The 27283-nt window shown below is 37.1% G+C and overlaps 3 protein-coding genes across 3 annotated transcripts in view; 1 reads left to right on the forward strand and 2 right to left on the reverse strand.

The window, feature by feature from the left end:
• Positions 1–1227: 1227 nt before the first annotated feature.
• LOC121740583 (venom peptide BmKAPI-like) lies at positions 1228–2665 on the reverse strand. Its single transcript, XM_042133319.1, has 3 exons — positions 2546–2665; positions 2118–2300; positions 1228–1316 (listed from the first exon to the last, which is right to left on the reverse strand). Coding segments are annotated over exons 1-3 (267 nt in total). The 5' UTR covers positions 2628–2665; the 3' UTR covers positions 1228–1314.
• A 3956-nt stretch (positions 2666–6621) lies between these two features.
• LOC121740582 (venom serine protease inhibitor-like) lies at positions 6622–8753 on the forward strand. Its single transcript, XM_042133318.1, has 3 exons — positions 6622–6778; positions 7940–8125; positions 8655–8753. Coding segments are annotated over exons 1-3 (270 nt in total). The 5' UTR covers positions 6622–6696; the 3' UTR covers positions 8657–8753.
• Positions 8754–13507: 4754 nt separating this feature from the next.
• LOC121740584 (cadherin-99C) overlaps positions 13508–27283 on the reverse strand; it is a 190473-nt gene continuing 176697 nt past the window's right edge. The window contains exons 27-31 of the mRNA XM_042133320.1: positions 18750–18929; positions 18352–18481; positions 17152–17254; positions 14312–14639; positions 13508–13670 (exon numbers count right to left, since the gene is read on the reverse strand). Coding sequence (XP_041989254.1) covers positions 13577–13670; positions 14312–14639; positions 17152–17254; positions 18352–18481; positions 18750–18929 — 835 coding nt within the window. The 3' untranslated portion in view covers positions 13508–13576. The remainder of the gene's footprint in view (positions 13671–14311; positions 14640–17151; positions 17255–18351; positions 18482–18749; positions 18930–27283) is intronic.

Consider the following 27283-nt stretch of genomic DNA (forward strand, 5'->3'; position numbering starts at 1 on the left):
TATCCTTGAAACCATCAAATGAGACCGTCAAAATGAACAACTTTTTCTATGAGACCAATTATACTGGGAACTCAAAAAAAAAATGCCGTCTTCATACCTATACGGATGCCCGGTTTGGCAATTTGTATGGGTATGAATTTTTTTGAGTTCCCAGCATTGTTCTCATAGATAAAGTTGTTCATTTTGACGGTCTCATTTGATGGTTTCAAGGATAACGGTGTTTACACAAACACACTGTATATTAGGGTGTGTCATTTTTTCCAACTTTTGATTTTTTACATGTAATAGTTTTCAAAAGTTGTATTTGTCCATAAAAATAATAACTGCATTTATTTTTTTTACTTAAATTTACGTTTTTGGCTTTTTTTACTATTTGCAATTAGAAAAATAAAAACAACGGACTGTTTTAATATTATTAACAATGTAAAGAATGTCTAAAAAATATTTTAGACGTTATACAACTGTTTCTTTATATTTTATACTTACATACCCGCGCCCTGTTTTTATTTGACCTCATTCGACTGCTACAGTTTCGACTAAGTGGTATTTTTCAGTTATCTGAGTGGTTCAATTGTGATTTGTGAGCTAAAGAATAGATAGGAATTAGTAATTCGTTTCGTTTAATTTGATAAAACGATTAAAATCACTTCAAAACCTAAGATAGAAACGAGAGGGCAAACTAAATTACTATAGAGTTATGAAAAGATATACCGTCGCATACAAGTAGAAGAGCATGTAATAATGGTACAAAAACTAGGTTTAATTTTTCTGGGGCATGCAACTTATTCATCAGAATCTCCGAAGGTAGTTTCGGAAGCTATTATTTTATATTTGGCGAAAATCGACTAAATTGGATTTGTTGAACGCAGCCGGCTGTAATTTTGCCTTATGTTTAAAATACTTCTCTATAATTTAATGGATTAAAATTATTTTTTTTGCTTTCTTTAATGTATTAACATATATTTGTAACTGATAAAAAATAATATTTATCACCTTAACCGACTTAAAAAAAATAGGGCAAAAATTATTTTTTTGATATTTCAAGACACTTGAGCGAGCCAAAAGTAAAAGAAATATATAACTTTTATAACATATACATAATCATATAAGTCCAAGGCAACTTTTGATTCCTAATACGTAAAGAAATTAAAAAAAAAATCGCCCATACAACGTGACACGCCCTACTGTATATTAAGGAATTTTCATAGAAAATAAATAAACAACGTTAGAAGTTTATATTTATTTACAATTGATACCATTAACAATCATTTTGTGTCGATATTGTCGATTCGGTGAACGGAAACTCAGCACAAGTTCTGTAAAAAACAACTTCTATATTAATTTTCTAAAAATTAACTAAACTTACTTTTATATTTAAGTCAAGGAATTTACATTCTACCCAAAAAAGTATTTTTACGTCTTCAAACGGAACCTAGGAAAAAAATCCACTTCCAATATTTTAGCCCCTCCTTTTTTGACGACCTCTGTGGCTCAGTGGTTGAGCCCATAGCGTTCAAGCCGGGAGCCGCGGCTTCGAATCCCGCCGACGGAACAAAAAGTTTGCAATGTTCCTGGGTCATGGCTATGTATTAAATATATTGTTTCCGTCCCACTGGGTTATGAGAGTAAAGGGATAGAGAGTGCTCTTGTGTACTGCGCACACACTTGGGCACTATAAAATTACTCCTGCGCTGGCCTGGCTTCAATGAAACCGGCCACCGTCACCGAAACCGGTGTGGGGAGTATTATTATTATTAGTATTATTATTATATATTGTATCGTATAATAAAAATCTTAAATATTATATTTCCGTTGTCTGGTGAGTGGTGCCCGTAACACAAGTCCTTCATCTAGACTTAGCACGGAGCCAGACTGACGTGGCGTGAAGCGTCCATAGATATCTAATCTATGGTAGTACCGTAGTAAATCTATAGTATTTGTGCGTGAACTCCTCCAAAACGACTCAACCGATTTTAATGAAATTTGGTATGTACATTCGTTAGGCCTGAGAATAGGTTTTTATTTACTTTTTATATTGATACTAGAAATAATTAATGTAGCAAAACAACCTTTGCCAGATCAGCTAGTTATTGTAATATCGGTACAAAAATACTTACAGCACTTATCTTCCAGCACACACACACCGTCGCCGTTCCGGAGATATCCATCTACACACTCGCAGCTGGGCTTATAGCAGTCGGGAGAGATGTTGGGGCACGGAGGGGGGTTCACCAGGTCCGCGCAGGTCTTCTGGCAGACCTCCAGGTTGCACTTGAAATACTTCTCGTTGGCGGAACAATCTGAGGAATAAAGTTGCCCTACGTCATTTGGTTGGGTTATGTCATTTCATGTTAGCCGCTAGCAGTCGGCTGGTTTAGACGCCACTAACTAGAGTAGGTCCGCCATCTGCCTATGAATCAACTTCTCTGATAGTATCTATTCCATCAGACACCGACGTAGAGAGGTTGCAGTAGAGAGAAAACATAACCTTTTTACATGACTGCGAAGGGTCATGTAAAAAGGTTATCATGTTTTTAAGACTCACCAAACGGCTTCTGCTCAACCGGTGATGTGACCACAAAAGCAACCGCCAAGACCACAAAAACGAAAACCAGTTTAGTATCCATGTTCACTGCTGGATCGACTATGACTGAACAACAGACCAGTTATCCTTATTTATATCCCATGCCTGTTTATGTTATGTGTGTTCTGAAACTCTAAACAGTGCACTATTTAGTGTGATCGGACATCTAGTAATACCCATTAAATCTCGTCAAATTCAAATATTATTTTGAATCTTATACTGATGAAAAGCACCATAGTCAGGGTTCCCTAGATTTTTTTTTTTATTGCTATCAAGCTAATTTTTTGTGAGTAGCTTTATTTTGATAAGACGAACAACATTTTTATTTGCGAAAAATCTTGAAAGTGGTAGCTAACAGAGATAGAAAGGATTTCATACTTTGGTTTCATGGTCCTTTCTATCTCTGTTAGCTACCACTTTCAAGATTTTTCGCAGATAAACATGTTGTTCGTCTTATCAAAATGAAGCAACTCACAAAAATTTTGCTTGATAGTAATAAAAAAAAAATCTAGGGAACCCTGACTACCAATAAGAAAAAATATAATTAAACAGTTTATCAAACCGAGCTGAGTTACCGTATAAAATAAACATGTTGATAAGCATTAGAGATATTATTATAAAATATCGTCAGTATGGGTCATTATTAATTATTATTATTAGGTATAATTATTATCTGTGCACAGACTTCAAGGGCATAATATTGATTGGATCAGTGTGTTGATGTCATGTTGTGCGGTATGCTAATTATTATTATTATGGGGAAGACCAGAGAGACCACTAATTTCTATACCTATTGTTAGAATTTAATAACTTTGGATTTTACAGGCGCAGCCTTTTCCCAATAACTATGACTATGGTCAATGGTGTAGCCCTGATATATTAATAAATATGATATTATGTACTTTCATATTGCCAAGTTAAAGTACTGATCTAAGTTTGGGTGCGCGTAACTATAAGATCCCTCAGCGAAACTGAACGAGAGAATCGACGCTTTATATCAATAACCAGCTCTGGATTTTTGTATAGGCAGTAAAGTCTATGGCCTAACATGGGCGGCAGCGTCCTATGGTGTCCTAGGATTGCGGCACAGTTCGTACATACGGGCGACAAATTAAAGTGGCTTAAGGTGCCGGGCGGCGGGCGACATGAAGCAAGCGCAGACGACGTGTCGTCGCGACACTACTGGCTTAAGAGGAGTCCACACCGCCCTTTTTTCCATACAAACGTTGTTCCCTGTTTCCTCCCTGGATAATGCTAGTAGAGTTATAATTTTTTTCCTGTATATCTACGGCCACTAATACAATGTCCCTATGTTTTCTTTTTTTTCATAATGTAATTATTAAATAAGATATGAACGTTCAAAAACCCAAAAAAATGGCCAGATTTTCCGCTATGTTGAAACATCCAGAAAACAGATTTGGCTAGATTATACAAAAAAAAAACATAGGAACACAGCTCAAGCCTTTCTTTAATCTTTAAAAAAGTACTGAAATCGGTTAAGAGGATTCCACACCGCCATTTTTTCCATACAAACGTTGTCCCCTGTTTCCTCCCTGGATAATGCTAGTAGAGTTATAATTTTTTTCCTGAATATCTACGGCCACTAATACAATGTCCCTATGTTTTCTTTTTTTTTCATAATTTAATTATTAAATAAGATATGAACGTTCAAAAACCCAAAAAAATGGCCAGATTTTCCACTGTGTTCAAACGTCCAGAAAACAGATTTGGATACATTATACAAAAAAAGCAAAACATAGGAACACAGCTCAAGCCTTTTTTTAATCTTTAATGAAAAAAGTACTTAAATCGGTTAAGTTTTGGAGAAGGAATCAGGGGACAACGAATCGTTGATTTTCTGGATTTTCTGCAGTTGTCTCTATCGCGTTCTGCGGTATAGGCTTGAGGTAAGGGAGACAGCTATAGATATTACACGTACTTTTTTTTCATTTCTCTAGCCGCTGTGGTATCCTCTTAAGGTGCTTTGGTTGTTGCAACTACGTAAAATGGGTTTTTTAAAACACGTTTTTAGTAAAGGAAATGTCATTATTTAAGTATGAAATAAGTACCGTTTTAAAATTGAGAAAATTTCCTATACGCAAAGGTATATCAGTACACAATTTGAAAAATTCTGCTTGATAGAAAAAATCTCAAAGATGACTGTTATAACGCTGTTTTTCATAATTAAATCATTTTATGGCTAAATTACACACTTTCTAGAAAAAACAAAAAATGTAGTATATGTGTCGTAACCTAACGTACCTAAACGATTTGATATATTTGATTTTGTGTAATACTAAAAACAAAAAGTTTTTACTCCTATTTTCTATTATCAAGGCACGCGGCGAGGGCGTAACAGCCGCTGTACAAGGCGCGCTGATATGAATGTTATTTTAATGTCCTTTACGTCGATATTCGTAGTGACAGACATCAACCTGCTTATTTTAGGGACTACTGGGCCTTAAGGTGCTGGTTGGCAGCGGGCGACATGAAGCAAGCGCAGACGACGTGTCTTCGCGACACTACTGGTTTCTATGTATTTCTATGAAATACCCTCCGCCTAGCGACACGAAGCTAGCGACACTTTTCATAGTGGCCGGCTTCTAACTTGTACCTTTAATCTCAAAAAAATATAAAATATTATGTAAAGTGTAGCGGTTTTTTTTTTTTTTTTTTTTTATAAAATAAGGGGGCAAACGAGCAAACGGGTCACCTGATGGAAAGCAACTTCCGTCGCCCATGGACACTCGCAGCATCAGAAGAGCTGCATGTGCGTTGCCGGCCTTTTAAGAGGGAATAGGGTAATAGGGGAGGGTAGGGAAGGGAAGGGAATAGGGGAGGGTAGGAAAGGGAATAGGGTAGGGGATTGGGCCTCCGGTAAACTCACTCACTCGGCGAAACACAGCGCAAGCGCTGTTTCACGCCGGTTTTCTGTGAGAACGTGGTATTTATCCGGTCGAGCCGGCCCATTCGTGCCGAAGCATGGCTCTCCCACGTATAAATACCAATAACACGTAGTACCATGATCGAAATCTATGAATTATTATTAACGACCCGTCGAATTACTGATAGTCATTCGACGGGTAGTTAATAGTAATTTAATTAAAAGACAATAATAAATCGTCATAGAATGATAAATAACTCAAATCTCAACTTACGGCAAAGCGTTGATATAAGTTAAATATCGAAAAAAAAAAATAAACACTAAAAAGAAATTCCGAAATCACTGGGCCTTTCGGGAGCCGAAGAATGTAAAAAGCCACAGGGGAGTGTACTCTGAAGTTTTTCACTATTTTCCGGAAAGTTGAGCCAACGAATTTCGTCGTTGGGCATTTTCTAGTGAACCTTTCGGATTCTGTCATGTTAAAATCAACTACCGCTTTTTCGTTTTATTTTTCCTTTAAATCTACACAAACCTTAGTATAATGCTACGAATTTTAATGTCACGATAATGATACGCAATTTTATTTACTTTTCTTTTTGATCGTCAGTCGTGAAATTTATGCTGGTGTTTAAATTTTTGCTCACATTTGAGATATACAGTTGTTAGTGTAAAAACCGTTATCCTTGAAACCATCAAATGAGCCCGTCAAAATTACCAACTTTTTCTATGAGAACAATGCTGGGAACTCAAAAAAAATGCCGTCTTCATACCCATACGGATGCCCGGATCTGCAATTTGTATGGGTATGAAGATGGATTTTTTAAGTTCTCAGCATTGTTCTCATAAAAAAACTTGTTCATTTTGACGGGCTCGTTTGATGGTTTCAAGGATAACGGTATTTACAGTAACATTTTGTATAAAGAGAATATACAACGGATACTTGTGGCCCTGTAGAACATAACTTCAATTATTATAGTCTCATTGACTATAATAATTGAAGTTATGTACTGGAGCAATATTTCCTTACTAAGTTTTTCCTTCTCTCCGCAAAAACATAGTTTTAGATATTGTGATTTGTACCTAGGCTTTAACATCCATGCAATAAAAAACGCAATTAGTAACTATGAGCAGGCGGCGAGTGCAACATATAAATATAAACTATTTGTACATTCAATAACATAAATAAGGAAAAGGCAGTTGTTTAGTCATAGTCGATCCAGCAGTAAACATGGATACTAAACTGGTCTTTGTTTTTGTTGTCTTGGCGGTTGCTTTAGTGGCCGCATCGCCGGTCGAAGAGGAGCCGTTTGGTAAGTATTTGTTAAAAATTATTATCAAAGTAGGCATAAAAATTTGTACCTATTGTGGCCTAGAGCCACGAGATAAAAGCTGGAAGTTTCCCTGTAAATGACCCCTATAGAGGTATGAATGACCAGCAACTATGGAGTTTCGGTCGCGGTACTTTAGGAGGTATCCAGTGCTAAAGGTCTGCCAAACCATTGATAAAGTATAAACCTCATTTTTTATCTTATTTTCTTCAAAATAACTGTAGTCCAATCTCGTCTCCCAAAGAAATTAAATCCTTATGCTTAGTTATGATGTTTAGGTACATACTTGATACTTCACAATATTATCTAATAAGTTTCATGCTCTTAGACCGTTGATGCTTTAGTCAAAGCTTTTCTTTTTACTATAGATGTTTTACAGGTTGTAACAAAACTAAGTGACAATTCTTTAGGGAGTGTGAGGGTATATATTTACGGTACAATACAATACAATACAATACAAAAACACTTTATTGCACACCAAAAAAATACAAAGTAAAAAAAATTATACATAAAACAACAATTTACGGTATTTACGGTTGTGGGATATGCGTGGCCGCCACAAAGGCTGGCGCGGTGCGGAGGGGCGGGAAGTAATGATGATGACGAATTTACGGTATTTACGGTACTTACGGTACGGTATACAGGGTGTAACAAAAAATATAAGTGATAATACTTTAGGGTGTGTACGTGTTCCTTGTAGAGAGTTCACTGTGAAAGTAGCACGCTGAAAGACCAAAATTTTTTTTCACTTTTGTATGGGGAAACTCGTGACGCTCGGGCCCTTGCCCATACAAATGTGAAAAAAAATTTTGGTCTTTCAGCGCTGCTACTTTCACGGTGAACTCTCGACAAGAAACACGTACACACCCTAAAATATTATCACTTATTTTTGTTACACACTGTATATTTACCTAGAGTTCGCTGTGAAAGTAGCAGTGCTGAAAGAGTACTTAATTTCATCACCCATGCATGTAAGGAAAATTCATGACGCGGGGACGCTTGCCTATACAAATCACAAAAAAATGGTCTTTCAGCGCTGCTACTTCCACAGTGAACTTTATACTCTCTATCAGTTGAACACATACACACACTAAAGTATATCACTTAGTTATGTTAAACCTTGTATATTTTTTTTGCTTCCAGATTGTCCCGCCAACGAGCAGTACTACAAGTGCAATCTAGAAGTATGCTACAAGAACTGCCGTGACCTGAAGATGCCGCCACCTTGTCCAGCCATCGCGGCTGGCTGCTACCACCCCGGCTGCGAGTGCGTGGCTGGATATCTCCGGAACAGCGCTGGCGTGTGTGTACCCACGGATGAATGCAGCTGTGAGTAGCAGAATATTCCCTTCTATAAATAACTAAGACAACCTCTGTGGCTCAGTTGGTGGGCTGTTGGTAGTTCAAGCCGGGGTCGCGGGTTCAAATCCCGCCGACGGAACAAAAAGTTTTCAAAGTTCCTGGGTCATGGATGTGTATTAAATATGTGTATCATATAATAATCTTAAATATATGTAAGTTTAATATAAAAGTATTAAATATATTTCCGTTGTGTGGTACCCGTAACACAAGTCCTTCAGGTACTTAGCACGGGGCCAGACTGACGTGGTGTGAAGCGTCCATAGATATTATATAACTAGCGGAACGCGGCGACTAAATAAATAAGTAAACGGGTTAATTTAAAAGACGTTGTCCTGTAGGCAGTGGATACACCTTTGGTTCGAACTCGAGAGGGTGCAGGTTTCATCCCGGGTAGAGCTGCTGTGTAAACGAAGAAAGATCAATATATAGAGCCCTAACAATAATACTACGACGGTTTTGTATATTGTGTTAATATTATTGTTTTTTTTTTTTGCAGAACTTCCCGCACACCATCCCTTGCCTATCGAATCGACAATACCGGCATTTATTAAAATTTTAAAATGGGAACAATAAGGAATAAAGCTGTCAAAATGTATTCAGAATATTTTATTTGAAAACTTAAAAATATTTGCAGTCCGATTCTTTTCACAGTTTGATTAATTATTTGGTTCATTGTGAAGTGTTTCCTTTTCCTTGACTAATCAAAGACGAAATCGTTTTGTTACTTATCTCTGTGAATTTCTTATCTCGTCGGAAGCTTCGAGATTTGGAATCTAAGTCACCATTACTTTCTTTTCATGTTTTCTCTATCGGAAAACAGCTTAACTGAGGCTTGGATTAATTTGAAAGGAACCTGTCAAATTGAGGCGCGGAGAGGTAGTCTATAGTTGTATTTCTCTCTTCAACAAGTATAATATTAAGTAGGTACTGGTGTAACTTTGTGACAGATCTTCGAATCAACTATTAACAGAAATAATATTTGAAATGATGAAATGAAATGTTTGTAGCTGAAAAAAAAATGAAATTGTTTTCAGCTACAAACAACTTTAGTTTAAAAAGTTTAATATAATATATAATAATTAATAATAACAGACGTTGTAATTATTTGGTTCTTTAACATCTACCTAAATAATATTTTTATGGTACGTCAAACGACATTTTAATAAAATGCATTTAACATGATCTCAACATTATCACTATCTGGTACAGTATCAAGTTATATTTTCTTCCCGAACAAATATTTCCACTTATAAAGAAAATCCTATTTTCTCTCGATAACAAAGCGTTCGCAAAATTAAATCCGCAAGAAAGTATCGAATACTTGAGACCTAACATGACACTGAAAAGTGGAAATAAATCCGGGATTTTTAAAGTAAATGCCCGGGATCTATCCGGTTTCCTGGTTACCCCGGGATATGCCGGATAAAATCCGGGATCTGATTCGCCATTGCCAAGCCAGTCGTGAATATCATGTTGTATAGAAATCTCATATTATAAAAAACAATAATAAGATATTGCATAGCTTTAGCGCGGGCTTTGAGCGCGGCGATTGAATCAAGAAAGTCCGTAACGAAAAAACCTAACACACCTCATTCACCTGTCGGTGTGCCGTACTTATAACATCGTTTCAGTTCGGCAGACTTCGGCGCGGTGCTTGTGTGCGTGCGACTAGAGTACTAGACGTATGCGAATTATAATTAATGCATAACATAAGTTGATAAAAATGCTATGCAATCGCTTTACCGCGGCAGTCCCCGAGTGCCATACGTATTTATATATTTTTTTAGTATAGTCATCCAGACTGCCGCTACTTTTTAGTAAACAGAAAGTTTAGCCAAGTTGCCATCGCCGATAATGCCCATGTAGCTCGCAAATAGAACAGAACAGAAATCTTGATCAGTGAATGGGGACACTTCGTCAACAGTGTTTTTTTTTACTACAGTTTATCTATTTAGGCGTTGCCGCTTTTGATTGGCTTACTGCAAAACGTTAACCAATAAACAACGCAGTTGAATTGATAAACATCTGTCAAAAAATCTCCGAAACAGAACGTAAGCCACCCGGGAAGTCATCGCGTAGCTTACTCGATTGGTGTGACAGCAGGGTCGGATTTATTTTTATAAGTATAGGCCACTTTAATTTTGCCGCCCTTATGTACGAATTCTGCCGCCATCCTAGGACGCTGCCGCCCATGGCCCATGGGCCATGCCATGGCCTATGTAGCATACCTAGGTCCAGAGGTGTGTGACAGACATAGTCATAATAATATTATTTTTCAAAGTGCGAGACAGATGCTTACAAACAAAATAGTGTATCGTAATTTGCTCTAGTTTGTCGGAATTATTTATAGTGAGGTTTTCGCTCGAGTCGGCTATCAAATGTTACATTTAAACCTTTAAGAGACCCTTTGGAGGTCCGATCGACCCTTTCTTTTAATTAATGTAACGGGCATCGTATAACGGAGGTGAAATATTTAAGTGAGAACCAACAGCCGTGTCGCAAATTTTCTCTAAACATATTAAATTACGCTGTCGAAAACGTTACAAAATTATTTAGATACTTTAACAAAGAGGTGACTGATCGGATCAAAGTGTACGGTTCCTGCAGTGGAATCGATTTTACGACAATATAGCAGGTTGTATCTTTTATCTGACCACGTGACTACGCTGCAATTTCACAATACTTCACGCTAATAAAGAAAATAAAACAGAGCCGCGGGAAGAAGTCTACGTCAGCAAAAGTCTACGTACCTATTTCCTTTAAAAAATCGCGGTCAAGTTGAAACCGCTTTATATTTCCGCGTCCCATTAATTTTAAATTCCCATTAACAGCCGAAATAAAGAGGAGAGAGAATAGAATTTTTTATTACTATTAGTGCTAACCTCAGAAGCCGCAGTACAAAGATATTAAATTTAAAAATGTACGCGGGCGAAATTGGCGTGGCGGTTTGTTTGAAAAAACATTGAATTTGAAATAGTCCAATATCGCGCTGCGTTCAGACGGATTTGTTACACTCTGCTTGGTCTAATCTCTATTAGAATTTGTTCTTAATAGAAACGGTTTTGGGTATTTAGAAAAAGGGTACATAAAGTACTACACGTTAAGAAGTCTTTACTATAATCATGTTTCAATGTTATTTTCTTGTAATGAAATTGAATTACGATTCGTTAATTTGAATTAACTAAAGCCAAGTGCGAGTCGGACTGGCGGTAATGTAGAGTTCCGTACCATTGACTAGTTTAACCAATAGAAGGTAGGTAATGTGTTTCCCACTTATTTGAATTGTTATAGTGGCAACAGAAATGTGTAAATTGTGAAAATTTCAAAATTGCCACAGTTCGGCGTCTCTTAGATACCTACAGCCTGTAGCCCTAGCACGGCCACCAGTAGAAATGCGAAAGTATGGACAAACTGTGGAGATAAACTTAAGGTAGCGTTCCGATCTTTTTTCGTTCCCAAAAATTCAATTAAAATGCCACTTTATGACAGACTATAGTCCTAAAAATTCAAATAATATCCTACGTTATGACATATACTATAGCCTGTCATAAAGTGGCATTTTAATTTAATGTTTGTCGGTCGCGATTGGCCGCAGTAAAGATTGGAACGGCACCTTTAATTTATATCCACAGTTTGTCTATGCTTTCGCATTTCTACTGGTGGCCGTGCTAGGGCTGCTGGTGACAGACAGACAGTAGGACAAGCAAGGAAGTCTTGATACAGGTACCTAACACATTTTGGAAAGCTAACTACTAAAAATAGCACTGCATGCCTTCGTGTCCCAGTGTGAACGAAACCTTGGTATAAATAAAATACCTTATTTAAAAATCTATTAAAAATATTTTATTAATTACAAAATTTAAACATTATTGACCATACATTAAGTACACTTTCATTTTATACATTATATTACAAACGAATATACATGGTACGTGGAACCAATAAATAAGTTTGGCACTACACCTTAGTGTGAGCATTACCCTTTCTTCTGCAGTCGGGTAAGTGTTTCCTGAATTATTATAACTGGCACTTTATTTATACACAATCTAAGGCTTTTGTTTCTCTATATTTTTATTGTTCGAAAAATACTGAAGAGCAAGAGATATTTAAAAAAAATGTGCTTTGCCTTTTTGACTTTGAATATAATTTTAGCTATTCAGACGTTAGCTAAAAAATAATATGGCAAGTTTTCAGGCTATAATAGTAATTCTCAATTTCCTAAAACACCATTATTTGTTTGGAAAACAACAAAAAATTAAACAAAATAATAAAACTTGAGAACAAAGTGTTATAAAAACAAAACATATTTTGTCCAAACACACTTTCTTTACTCTATATTGTCGACTCCTAAAATTGTTAAATGGCTATCTATAACTACTATACAAAACTTAAGTACCATATTTTATATATTACTTACGTAATAAATGTACCATAGTCCAAACCACGAGAAGAGGCACAAAATTTCATAGAAAAATATTTACTATGAGGCTTCTAACTCGTCTCGTGTTTTGGACCATATCGTAATGCCACTATTTACATCTCTTCAATAGGACTAGCCGTCGCTAAGTAACATTTCTATGAGTTACCAAGTTTTTTATAATTTTACAAAAATAAATTTCTTTACGTTGGGTTATAAATTATAAAGAATAACTATATAATATATTTACCACCATGGTTGTAAAGCTGTCTACTCTCTACAGTATGCAAAATCATACATATGCGAACAAACACAAAATTGGTCATTCACGGGCGTTGTCTATGGGTCCGTAATTGTTTAACTTTAATGTGAACTGACCCTTACAGCTCATATTATAAAGTTAAATAAACTTTCAAACGTTATTTGTGTTCAAATTTCACACACACTTTTTAAAACTCATAGAAAACAATTTTATCTAATAATTCGTTCATCTAACTACGAGATTGTCAGTCGCTTATCGTTGATATGAACACACAAGGCCATTTCGCCTCCAAATATGGCCACATTTCTCTTAATCACAGAAAGATGTTTCCTTCAGAATTGGACGGACTTATACTCTGTCAAAAAAAGTGAAGAAATTAAAAAGTGGCAACATCATAGTGTTATCCCTTTCAAATCAATCTAAGAAAAAAAAGATGACATTACGATGTTGCCACTTTTTAATTTCTTCACTTTTTTTTTACAGACTATATTATATTTGGTTGCTGTAAAGAATTTGTGTACTAACCCACAAAAAATTGTTGAGTTATGACTGTAGTCTGGTTCTAAATGACCTACAGAACATGACTGCATTTATAACTCAATTTTTGTGAGACGATACACAAAAGCTTAACAGCGTCCATCTATTAGTTGGGAATTGGGATATTCAAAGATTGCTTTCAATTTCACTTTTGTCATACAAAAATATCTTGTCCCAACATTATTGTCTGGTTTTATTGTAACTATAGTTCAGTAGTGGTTTCTACTGGTGATTGGTCGTAGGAAAACCCACTGAAATTCCTCTTGCCGAATGTTACGTTGTCGTTGTCTGTTGCTCTGAAAAAGAAAATATTCTAATTAAAAAAAAAGATTTCGAAAAAAAAAGTCTAGTAGCGCCATCTATAACCGTTAGTTAAAAAGTGTAAGCATGCCATATTTAGGGCCGCCCACACCGGAATGGCAGCGGCGCGGCGAGAACTTTCAGTGTCATATGATTTTAAACTTTATCTTCATTGTTGTAATAAGTATCTCTTGAGTAATTGCGGCCGCCGGCGCCGCCACCGCCAGCGGCCGTAGACTTCTCAAGCGATACTATGTGTTACAAATTACAATAATGGAGATAAAGTTTAAAATCATAATATGACACTGAAAGTGCTCGCCGCGCCCTACCATTCCGGTGTAGCGCGGCCCTTAGAGGCGCTACTGTTGTATCTTTAGTTTTGACATTAAAAACAGATGGCACTAATGAGACTAAATTTAGATTTGGCCTCATGTTAGCATGAAGAACAGAAATAAATTAAAATTATAATAAATATTACGCGTTAATTTTGCAGTGAGTGCAGTGACTAATATTATTATGTGAAATCGGCTGTTTTAATCAGAAGAAATTCGTTAACATTGGGTAACGACGTTTGCACTGATGACTCAGGACAATCTTAGCGCATTCAACAAAATAAAAACAATAAAATGATTAGTACCTTTGTAACCCAGGTATTTCGTCATACGCCATAATCGGCTGCGTCGCTTTCTTCTTGTGGTTGTTCCCATTTATTTTCCTCCCTAACGTCGTGGCTAGACCTCCGCCTACATTATTATTCACTCGCGGTAAAGTTCCTAAAGCGTTGTTCAACGCGTGATTATTAGGCACTCGTCGGTTGAGCGTCTGTGTGTTACGAGCAATGGTAGCGTTGTTAGCAATAGTGTCAAAATTCTGGTTCTGTATTTTGTTTAGTGTTCCGCCGTTTTCGTTGACGCTCGACGCTCGGGCAGTGGTAGCGGATTCTGATATCGTTGGACTTCGCTCTCCTGAAAATTAAAAAGAATTCATGTTTATCAATGATATTCTACTTATACAGATATGTTACGTCCATACTATTTTCCGGCTTAAATCTCTTCCAAACAATTTCCAAATTCAAAATTGCAAACATTGACAAATTTGACAGATAAGTGAAACAAAAGATACGAAAAATCTTTTACATAAAAGAGACAGTTCTATTTTTAAACGTCGAATCGTATCGCTGTCTCTTTCTTCGCCTGAGCTATGACAAAAATTCGATTTTTTCCAAAATGTAAATAACCTAGGTATTTATTGCAATCAAGACATGTGGTAAGAGATTCCATGTGTTTTGTTTACTTTCAAGTCATAATTGGTACATTTTCGAAACACTCACGACGTCATTTTCAATTTATTTAGGTAAGACAAGACGCGGCACGTTCGTGACTGCGCTCGATGCAGACTAAATAATAGACGACCCAATTGGGCCGTATTTGAATCTTCACAACGCGCGCGGTAATAACATATCTGCTTTGAGTTTTTCATCATTGATGTTTATAGTATCTCAAGAAAGTGAAGAAATTATAAAGTGGCAAAATCGTAGTGTCACCCCTTTCAAATCAATCTAAGAAAAAAAGGATGACACCACGATGTTGCTACTTTTTAATTTCTTCACTTTCTTGACGGACTATAGTGTGATGATTTCGAGATATTTAAATAGTCTGCAATAATCTGAATAGAGAAATTTAGCGAACAATTAATGTTTTGTTTCAATTACAATCTGTGATTTTTTTATTTACTAAATTAAGACCCAATTTCACCAACCTCTGTTTGTTAAATCCTAACAAGGCATTACTTAACGGACCTTGGAAAATTAAACAGACTGTTAAAATACTTATGTCCCACAGTAAAAATTTAACAGCGGATTAGTAAATGCAATGTTAAGACCCAATTTCACCAACCTCTGTTTGTTAAATCCTAACAAGGCATTACTTAACGGACCTTGGAAAATTAAACAGACTGTTAAAATACTTATGTCCCACAGTAAAAATTTAACAGCGGATTAGTAAATACAATGTTATGTGAACAACGAGTGAATAACATTCAATTCGTTCGTTCTTGTTATAAGGCGACGAAATTGCAATGTACAAGTTTAATACGACATGTTGGCTGCAATGTGTCATTTTCACCTTATTCGTATAATACGTCAACTGGTAGATAATGCGAATATCATTGATCGCATACATTTGTTACACTACAATAGATCTTTTTAATTTACCAGGTTAATAATTATGATCTGTCAAAGCTGAAAACCTGAATCATGATACAAACTTTTATTTACTTATTTCGGTTTGGTAATTTTGATACAAGTCAGTGTATTTGCAATGTCAAGGAAAATCCGAGGGCTGAATTTTTGACAAAATGAAAATAAATAATTATGCATAACATGAAAAATAATAAATAATATGTAAGGATGTGGCGAAACATGGCGGAAACACTCAAAAGTCAAAACAGATTCTTTTATTGATATTGGATATTGTCTTTGAAAGTTGTTGTTTTGACTATTATAACGGCCTGTTATAATATATTTAACGGACCTCCCCAGCAGGAATTAAAATTTAACACCGTGTTAGGCGATTTGACATGACATTAGCGTATGGTGGAACGCTCGATAGCTCTAACAGGCCGTTAAGTGATTTAACAAGCCATTATTTATTTAACATTGCTTGATGAAACTGGGTCTAAGTGAACAACGAGTGAACAACTATCAATTCGTTCATTCTTGTTATAAGGCGACGAAATTGCAATGTACAAGATTAATACGACATGTTTGCTGCAATGTGTCACTTTCTTCCATAGTAGTATAATAGTAGATAATGCGACCAAATTAAAATATCACTGATCGCATACATTTGTTACGCTATAATATTTCTTCTTAATTTACCAGGTTAATAATTATTATCTGTCAAAGCTGAAAACATGAATCATAATACAAACTTTTATTTACATATTTCGGTTTGGTAATTTTTATACAAGTTAGTATATTTGCAATGTCAAGGAAAATCCGAAGGCTGAATTTTTGGCAAAGTGAAAATAAATAATTATTCATAACTATGAAAATAATTAATAATAAGGACGTAGCGGAAACATGGCGGAAAGACTCAAAAGTCAAAACAGATTCTTTTATTGATATTGCATATTATTGTCTTTGAAAGTTGTTATTTTGACTCATATAACAGCCTATTACATATTTAACGGACCTCCATAGCAGGAATTAAATTTAACACCGTGTTAGGTGATTTAACATGACATTAGGGCATGGTGGAACGCGCGATAGCTCTAACAGGCCATTAACTGATTTAACACGCCATTATTTATTTAACATTGCTTGATGAAACTGGGTCTAAGTATAATTTTGAATCGAAATTATTAAAATTAATCGTTGTTGCTTGCTGTGAAAAAGGCATATTTGGTCCAGGTAAGTCTTTCTTTTTCCGACATTTTACTTTATAAATTATGTCAAGAAATACTTCAAGATCTTACCGTTGTCTTTGGATAGATATTGCACGTTGTGTATGTTGAATGCGTGGTTGTTTGGGCTAAAGTCCAACTGTAAGTCTGCATCATCGACAGCCATGTTGAGAACCTACAAACAAACATTATTAACTAAAATTTACAAGTACACCTACTAAATCATAAGTAGCCATGGGTAGACTTATTCTAGTACATAGTTTATTAAATTTTAGTCTTTTATGAACATTGAGGCAGCGAGAGGACGCGTTTTTGGCTTTGGCTATCCCATACTATTCTGTTTTCGTTCTTAGATAGCACTTGCCAAGAAAGTAATCAATTTTAAGCTTCGCATTTTGCGACAACAGTTCCCAACTCCATCGTTGCGCAGGTTCTCTATAATAGTGCGAGCGGGACAGCATTATACCTGCGTCTTGTATCTAGCACTATACCTACATCTAGTATCTCCATAGTATGCCATCGGGACAGCACTAAATCTGCGTCTCGTATCTCGATAGTGTGCGATCGGGACAGCACTATACCTCCGTCTCGTATCTCGATAGTGTGCGAGCGGGACAGCACTATACTGCGTCTCGTATCTCGGTAGCGTGCGAGCGGGACAGCACTATACCTATGTCTAGTATCTCGATAGTATGCGATCGGGACAGCACTATACCTGCGTCTCGTATCTCGATAGTGTGCGAGCGGGACAGCACTATACTGCGTCTCGTATCTCGATAGCGTGCGAGCGGGACAGCACTATACCTACGTCTAGTATCTAGATAATATGCGATCGGGACAGAACTATACCTGCGTCTCGTATCTCGGTAGCGTGCGAGCGGGACAGCACTATACCTACGTCTAGTATCTCGATAGTATGCGATCGGGACAGCACTATACCTGCGTCTCGTATCTCGATAGCGTGCGAGCGGGACAGCACTATACTGTGTCTCGTATCTCGATAGCGTGCGAGCGGGACAGCACTATACCTACGTCTCGTATCTCGGTAGCGTGCGAGCGGGACAGCAATAGTGCTGTATAGCAGGTATAGACCTATGTCTAGTATCTCGATAGTATGCGATCGGGACAGCACTATACCTGCGTTTCGTATCTCGGTAGCGTGCGAGCAGGACAGCACTATACCTGCTTCTCGTATCTCGGTAGCGTGCGAGCGGGACAGCACTATACCTATGTCTAGTATCTAAATAGAATGCGATCGGGACAGCACTATACCTGCGTCTCGTATCTCGGCGCGGGCTCATCCTCGCTGGACTCGTAGCCGGAGGGCGGGCGCGGCGGCGGCATACTCATACTGAGCGTCCCATACTGCTGCTGCAGCGCTTGTTCCTTGTGTTTCTTGTATCTGAAAAAAAAATCTAATATAGTATAGATCTTGTGGCACTAGATTATTGACAGGATAGTGCGAAACACACGTAACAAATTAATGTCAAATGGTGTCGCGTCGTTAATTCTGATTTTAGCTATGCATTAAAAGAGCTTTGAAATTTCGTGTAGTTCATGAAGACGGCGGTTTTAGTTCTAAGTTTGGCCACGGAGGCAGGCACATATTGTATGCTCACATTAGTCGGCAGCGTGGACAGTGGCAGACCCATATCATTTCTTAGACTTACCTATTCCACGAAGCGCAGATATACACAGTCGCACTGGCTGCAGCTACCAGCACTAATGCTGCTAGCGCCAGTAACGCAGCGGGTAACGCACTCGCTAGCGGTGCGGACGCCGTGGCGACGCGTCGCACGCCCGTACCCGCTACCGGCGGCGCTCGGACGCCCAGGCCCGCTGATACGGCTCTGAAATTTTATAATGCATTCCGTAAACCGTAAAAGTTGTAGGTGGAGGGTAGGTGTCAACCGAACACATAAAAGATTATAACATAAAAATGGCTATAAAAGACAGGAACGATAAAGTCCTAAGCCACATGGCGGGTAGTTCGACACAGAACGATATCTCTTTAACACCCTAGAAACTCCACCCAGCTTGAGTGACCCCTCTCCACCAAGCCAATGTCACAACATCTAAAGGCAAAGGGTGGAGCAGCATAAAATCTAAGGAAATCGGAAAATGTCGGACCTACCGGCCGCCACACCGACTAGGACCTCACCGTTCAAAACATTAATATTATTATTATGTAATTTATAAAACAATAAATATATATTTATTTATTATATGTGTAATATATTATAGTCTATTCTACTAAGTATATATATATATATATATATATATATATATATATATATATATATATATATATATATATATATATATATATTCCACCCCGGAGTTGATATTGCGTCCTACATGGCGGTTTTTACCGATGATATTGCGTCCGACTGACTTGTTGCATCCTGTATACGGACGCAAGATTGACCATCTCTCAAATTCAGCCAGAAGTAGTGTTAAGGTTAGTACAATGGCTGGGTGAAATATTGGCATGGACGTTGTTTTGTCACCGGAGTGCTTTTCGGCGTATTTATTAGTTCCGCTATTTGGCGCGCGAATTTTGGAGGTCGCTACTGTGCGCCGTATATCGGTGGCGTATATTCGATACTTTGTTTACGTATAACACGCCGATAATGTGGATTCCTGTATATAATAAAGTTTTTATCAATTCTAATGTGTGATTTAATTACGTCCCACAAAACGACATCGTCCCAGAGGAGACGCGGGGGTGACAGAGGCGAGGGGGCGGAGTTCGCACGCGACATGCAAGGGCATGTTTTTGTTTATATTTTTTGCCTGCCAGCGCGGACGTAATGACGCTTGTGGTATAAATATTGTGTAGTGGGGCGAATATTTGAGAGAGACTAAATTCATGTCTTCAAAGTTGGGTTCACAACGCCTTCGTAAATTTGATGTAACATTACACATTTCAATGTCTAATTAACTTACAAAAATGCTGCTAAAACTATTTGAAAGTAGAGTTAATATTTCAAAAGTTATTATAAAAAAAAGTACCAAATTATGAAATTTTTGCGTGTCGTTTCGATACTGCCGCTTACAATATATTATTTATAAAAAAAATGAGCTAGAAAGGATTAAAAATTTAATGTTAATTTGAAGATAAAGAAGAGAAGAATCCGATACCAACAAATAACACATCAACTTACATTAAATAACTAAAAATTATATTTTTAAAATGTTCATAAAATTCGCGTCATTGTCCTGCGCATTGTTTGTTTTGAATGCCTTGCCGATATACTCAACGTGACGGGTTGAAACCTATCTTGCGATAAAATCTGCTGGCTCACTTTATTTGATCGCAGTGCTTTGGTGTGGATAGAGGTCTTCGTTTTATGCTCTCTCTCTCTCTTTGAAATACGTTCTACAAAAATTTCCAAATAAGACGTCATTTACATTTCTCGACTGTGCCAACATTTGTCTGTTTTTCACTACTTTTTTTATACCAAGTTATAAAGGCCCGCAACATTTCTAAGTTCTTAATAATTTTCTTTATATCAATACTTAATTATAAACGAATTTAGTGAATTCCTCATTTTCCTGAACGTCTTTTTCCTGAATAGCCCTAACAACATAATGACGATCATTCAGAATAATGATTAAATCTGTAACTGTATTTCAGGAAAACAGGAACAAATATATCGAATCGATGCAATGTCGATATTACAATTAGGTAGTTATTTGACACATTTTCGAAAAATAGTAGTAGAATAGTAAGAAAAGTAGTAAAAATGTTATCTACACTTCAATATTATAAAGCAGGAGAGGTTGTTTGTTTGTTTAAACGCGTTAATCTCAGGAACTACTAGTCCGATTTGAAAAATTCTATCAGTGTTAGATAGCCCATTTATCGAGGAAGGCTATAAGCAATATTTTATCACGCTAAGAATAATAGGAGCGAAGAAATAGAGGAAAATGTGGAAAAAACGGAGGGAAATTATTTGAAAGGGCTTATTTGAACGCGCTTATCTCAGGAACTACTGGTCCGATTTGAAAAATTCTTTCAGTGTTAGATTGTCGTGTCAATGGTTGTCGTGATTGATGTAGATAGTTTTTTTTAAAAGAAGTGATTTTAAAAACTATTTTAAAGACAAAATAAAATGGCCTTGGCCGTCGACCCATTTTGTAATACAAAAAAAATGTTTTAATTGTGGTGCAACGACCAAGAATAATATCAATGTTATTACAAATAATTTTGTTCTACCTATGAAACGAAAGAACATAAAATCGCTTTATAAATCTTCATTTTTCTGGTGCAGCATATTTATTTACAAATAAATATGCAATTTACGATCATTATCCTGACGTCCAGTGTCCTGTTTGTTGTTGAACTATTTATATACTTACCTGTCTAAAAGTATTTTGGATCGATTGTATTAACTACTATGTCCCTACCTACATACCTACGTATATGATTTTCTTTGATAAGTACTTACCTATTGTATATTTTAAACAAAAGCCCATCAGTGAGTGAGTTTAGACTGCGAATTGGGTTGGGACTAATGTATTTTTAAATATCTATACTTACTAATATTGTAGAGACGAAATATTTAATCGTTTGCTTATTACTATTTAACTTACGAGTTACGAGACTACTGAACCAATTTAAATAATTCTTTCGCTATTAGAAAGCCACGGTAATGAGAAAATAGCCCAAAGTGCATCGAAACTCAACGTCAAGTGGTTACCGGGTCATGGGCTAGGCTGTACACTGTACAGTGTTCTGAGATTTTTTTTAAATCTTGACTTTGTTCATTCATAAATCGACACCCTTGACAAGATTTATAGTAACTGTGATGGCATACTTATAATAATAATAATGTACTTTTATTCAGCTCGATAACATAAAAACCTTAATCTAGACAATTACAACATGCAAATTATTTTATTTTCAATGGTTTTTTTTTTTTTTTTTTTTTTAATAATAATATCTATAGACGCTTCACACCACGTCAGTCTGGCCCCGTGCTAAGTACCTAAAGGACTTGTGTTACAGGTACCAGACAACGGAAATATATTTAATACTTTTATACTATACATATATTTAAGATTTTTATTATATAATACACATATTTAATACACATCCAGACCCGGGAACATTGAAAACTTTTTTGTTCCGTCGGCGGGATTCGAACCGATATTAGAATGTTAAGATCGCAACCGGCAGCTTAGCTAGGTTACAGTATAACCTGTGTTAAAGCCACCGGACCCTTTCCCAACTACTGATCGCATATCGCTGATTTTACATTTCAGGCAATTAAAATTAGATTACAAATCAAATCAATGTTTAAAATTAATCAAACTTGATACACTAAACGGGGGCGGTGGTTACTCGCGTCCGTAGGAATTACCTTTTACTACCCTACACGTGTCCCCCGGGTGGTGCTAAACGAGTAACAACGCCGAGTCTCAGGCGGCGGATATGATAACCTGACTCCTAGGCAGTAGTGGCCTTGAGGACTAAATACCCTCAAAAAGTCTAGCGCGGAAAGCAACGGGAAACTACCGCGACTATAATCCCAGGAAAACCACCATGATTAAGAACGCCACCAGAGATAATATGATGTCATGCGACCCGACTAACGCTCGGCGCCAGCTTGGTTCCGGGCCGACTGGTGTGAAATTGGCTACCGGCTGCAGTTGGAAACATAACATCTTACTCTAGCAAACTAACACCCAAGGGAAGGGCAATAACAATAGGAACCTGGAATGTCCGTGGACTTTTAAGGCCAGGAAAAATCGAAGTTGTTGAAGCGGAGATGGAGCGCTATAATCTGGCTATACTAGGATTGAGTGAGACCCATGTCAAAGATAACGGATACCACATCACACCTGAAGGAAATATGGTAATCTACTCTGACAGGCAAGACAATAGTTTTAGTGGTGTGGGCTTCATAGTTGCTAGCTGGCTACGAGACAAGGTATTGGGGTATAATACCATCAACAATAGAATTATATCCTTAAAAATTTCAGCCCATCCACACCCAATTAACTTTGTACAGGTCTATGCGCCGACCACTGCAGCCACCGAAGAAGAGATGGAGGAATTTTACCACGAGCTAGAATTAACCTGCAAAGCGTTACCAAAGAAGGAATGTACTATCATCCTGGGAGACTTTAATGCTAAGATAGGGCACACTGATAATGATCAACACCTAAGGAATGTTATTGGGGAATACGGCTTAGGAGCCCGCAACAGTCGAGGTGAGATGTTGTTAGAGTTTTGCATTGAAAAAGGACTATTCGTAACTAACACGGCATATAAACAACATCCAAGACGCTTATGGAGATGGCGATCGCCAACAGGTCATAAAAATCAGATTGACTTCATATTAATCAGCAGCAGATGGAAGTCGTGCATAACTCTCTCAAAGACTTTTCCGGGTGCAGATTGTGGCAGCGACCATCAGCTGTTAATAGCTCAATACAGAGTCCGCCTCAAAGTAGTTTCAAAGCCTCCACCATCCAAAAATATTCTTCTAACACAAGAAGCGAAAGCTTTTGAGGACACACTACAAACTCGACTGGACAGTGAAACGTATTGCCCATTTGACTCAGCCAATACATCATGGAATCAGCTTAAGGCCGCATTAGAAGAGACAACTAGAACAATCACAAATGGACGGAAAGTAAAACACCCTAGATCTGAGTGGATGACCACTTGGGAGGCAATCGCACAAAGAAAGGCTCTAAAGACTGGAGGAATTCGTTCAAAGGAAGAACAACAGCGATACTCTGAACTTGACTCACTAGTACAGCGTCTCTGTAGACATGACAAGAATGCATATATCAATTCTATATGTAGAGATATACAAACACACTCTGATACCCTACATCCAAGATACATGTTCCAAAAGGTAAAAATTCTCACACGGGAACGAAAATCAAAATCTTGGAACATAGAAGATGAAAAGGGTAACCTGATTTTAGACAAGAACCAAGTGATGACAAGATGGAGGAACTACTGCCAAGACCTGTACAAATATGACGCTGATGAACCTGACACTAGATTAGATTTTACAGATAAAGAACCCGACATCGTTCTCCATGAAGTAGAAGCAGCTATAAATAAGCTAAAAACAAAAGCTTGCGGTGGAGATGGTATACAGGCACAAGTGCTTAAGAGCTTGGGTAAGTGTGGAATCAGAGTAATGCATTCAATATGTCTTAAAGTATGGAGAACAGGACAGTGGCCAGACGATTGGACAGAATCTCTCGTGATACCACTACATAAGAAAGGGTCGACTAAAAAGTGTGGAAATTATCGGACCATCTCACTAATTTCACACGCCAGTAAGATTCTTCTCCATGTTATAAACAACAGATTGGCACACTACATAAGAAAGGGTCGACTAAAAAGTGTGGAAATTATCGGACCATCTCACTAATTTCACACGCCAGTAAGATTCTTCTCCGTGTTATAAACAACAGATTGGCACACTATATAACTAGACAGATATCCAAAGAGCAGGCGGGATTCGTAAAGGGCAGGGGTACCCGAGAACAAATCCTAAACATCTGTCAGCTGATAGAAAAGAGCAGAGAATTCAATGTCCCAATAGTACTCTGTTTTGTGAATTACGCTAAGGCCTTTGACTGCATCGTCTGGTCCAAAATGCTGGAGGTGATGAGAGAGTTGGGCGTCCCCGATCATCTCATATTTTTGGTACAAAACCTCTATCTGGAAGGTCGATCAAGGGTGCGATTAGACAATGATCTGTCAGAGCCGTTTGCTACAGAGCGTGGTGACAGACAGGGTTGCATCCTCTCTCCACAGCTGTTCAACCTCGTAGGCGAATATATAATGCGTCGAGTGTTGGAAGATTGGGAGGATGGTATTAAAATTAACGGATACCTTCTCAACAACCTAAGGTTCGCTGACGACACCACGCTTATAAGTACTTGCGAAGTGAAACTTGCTGAACTTCTAGCGCGGCTCGAAAAGATTAGTCGAGACTTTGGCCTCCAAATCAATCGCAATAAAACCAAACTGATGTACGTCGATAAGCTGAACCAAATACAAAAGACATCCTTACTACAAGATCTCCAACCCGTAGAGGAGTTTGTCTACCTGGGATCGTTGATTAGCAACAATGGTAACTGCGAGAGGGAGGTTGTCCGACGGGCTCAGATGGCTAAATCTGCGGTTGGGCGCTTAGAAAAGATATGGAAGAATAAGAACATCTATCGTAGCACAAAAATAACACTAATGCGTTCCCTAATCTTTTCAATATTTTTATATGCCTCCGAGACATGGACACTAAAAGCACGTACTCGAGCTAAGATTGACGCTTTTGAAATGTGGTGCTGGCGTAAAATGCTCGGCATCCCTTGGACCGCACACCGGACCAACACGTCTATACTTCAGCAACTCAAAATTACCACCCGCCTGTCCACGCTTTGTCTACAACGATCACTTGCCTTTTTTGGCCACATAGCCCGCCGGGAGCCTAATAATCTTGAGAGTCTCATACTAGCTGGGCAATTAGAGGGGAAAAGAGGCAGAGGCAGAGTGGCTACACGATGGACAGACGCGATTGTCAAGGCTGCTGACTGCACGTTCCAGGAGGCATTTCATCAGGCCAAAAATAGAGACAAGTGGAGAGCCCTATCCCAAAAAGCAAATTTTGGTGGTCACGTCCCTCAGCCATGAGGATACGACTAGGAAGAAGAAGATACAATAAACAATACAAAAAACGATCGAAACGATCTACATCAATCACGACAACCATGATTGACTATGACTATCACAGCACAGAACGCAACGTCGCGTCGTGTTTGCTTACGCGCGCGCGTTAACCAACTACTTACGAAAAAATTTATTATTATTGTGAACTTGTATTATAATCAAATACCGTCCTCTTTTTGTACAAAACAAATAAACAGAAATAATAGGTACTATTATAGATAATAACCATAATTTAAATTTACAAACAAAGTATATATATTGTTGTGTAATTTTTGTGTAGTTGTGTAATTTTTTGAGATTTTGGACTGTTTTATCTTATTTTTGATAGGTACGTTAATAATTTTTTAAACGTTTTTATTTTTCTTTTCGACGCCTAAAGGGCCTTTTTTTGAGACTTTGTACTGATAGGTATATCTGATATGTGATTCTTCAGGTTAATATTTTTCTAAGCATTTTTGTTTTATTTTTTTAACGCCTAAACGGCTAATAACGAATTTCAATTTGTTAAATTTTATCAACTTGTCACGTGGGCAGAGCCACGATTGAAAACTAGTATTGCTTACATACACAAGTTAACTATAGTCAATGTCACAGTAAATTAGCCTCTCAACTGGTCGTTCTTAAAATTGTTAATTTCTTAAATTACTTTTATGTTCCTATTTCGGTGTATTTGATTTGTCCGACACTTTGATTATTATGACTATGGGTTTATTATTGTACCTACTTGATTTTAAACAATAAAACTTTAAAATACCTACTACCGAAACAATTGTTTTATTTTGTGTTCATACTTAAGTTCAGAAGAAACACGCTCACATAAATAAAATGATCATATCTATCACAATTATTCTTAATATTTTTAGTTAGCCTAGCGGACTTACCTAATTATAATTTAAAATTTAATTAATCTATGTAATATAGGGATAACTTGTTTTTAATGTCTGTTATGTACTCCAAGTTATAGAAATAAGTATTTCATTTTAATCGACTTCATAAAGAGGGATGATTCTCTATTTATACATACATATCGTCACTCCTGTCCCTCATTGGGGTAGACAGAGACCACATCACGCAATGAATTTATTGGGATCTATTATATAGGTACCTATGTATGTATCGATATAACATATAAGGTTAGGAGGAAGCAACAAACTCAACAGTTTATGGCGTACATAAAAAAATAATATACGGTACCGATATAATCTCAAATATAGTAAGGAGTCATTTAATTAGTAGAATGCATGGAATTAATATAGTACAATATACGGTATCAATATAACCATACATTTAAATGGATGTAGGAAAAACGATTAAATGCATGGAACGAATACAAAAATATACAATGTGTCACATGATTTCCATCGAGAACGGAAGCAATAAACCAGCGAGAATTATTTCAAATTGAATATCTTATTTTCGTACGTAAACAAAATTTCTCGTCGACAATAGAATTCACATGACAGCAATGTAACTATATTCGCACGAATAACAATTAAA

Source organism: Aricia agestis, chromosome 3 (assembly GCF_905147365.1).
Source record: "Aricia agestis chromosome 3, ilAriAges1.1, whole genome shotgun sequence".
Taxonomy (NCBI): domain Eukaryota; kingdom Metazoa; phylum Arthropoda; class Insecta; order Lepidoptera; family Lycaenidae; genus Aricia; species Aricia agestis.

Bases quoted from the DNA above. Each gene is read 5' to 3' on its own strand.
- LOC121740583 (XM_042133319.1), bottom strand. From the start codon at position 2,627: ATGGATACTAAACTGGTTTTCGTTTTTGTGGTCTTGGCGGTTGCTTTT. The intron at 2,301-2,545 runs GTGAGTCTTAAA...TTTATTCCTCAG, and splicing joins GGTTGAGCAGAAGCCGTTTG to ATTGTTCCGCCAACGAGAAG.
- LOC121740582 (XM_042133318.1), top strand. From the start codon at position 6,697: ATGGATACTAAACTGGTCTTTGTTTTTGTTGTCTTGGCGGTTGCTTTA. The intron at 6,779-7,939 runs GTAAGTATTTGT...TTTTGCTTCCAG, and splicing joins GGTCGAAGAGGAGCCGTTTG to ATTGTCCCGCCAACGAGCAG.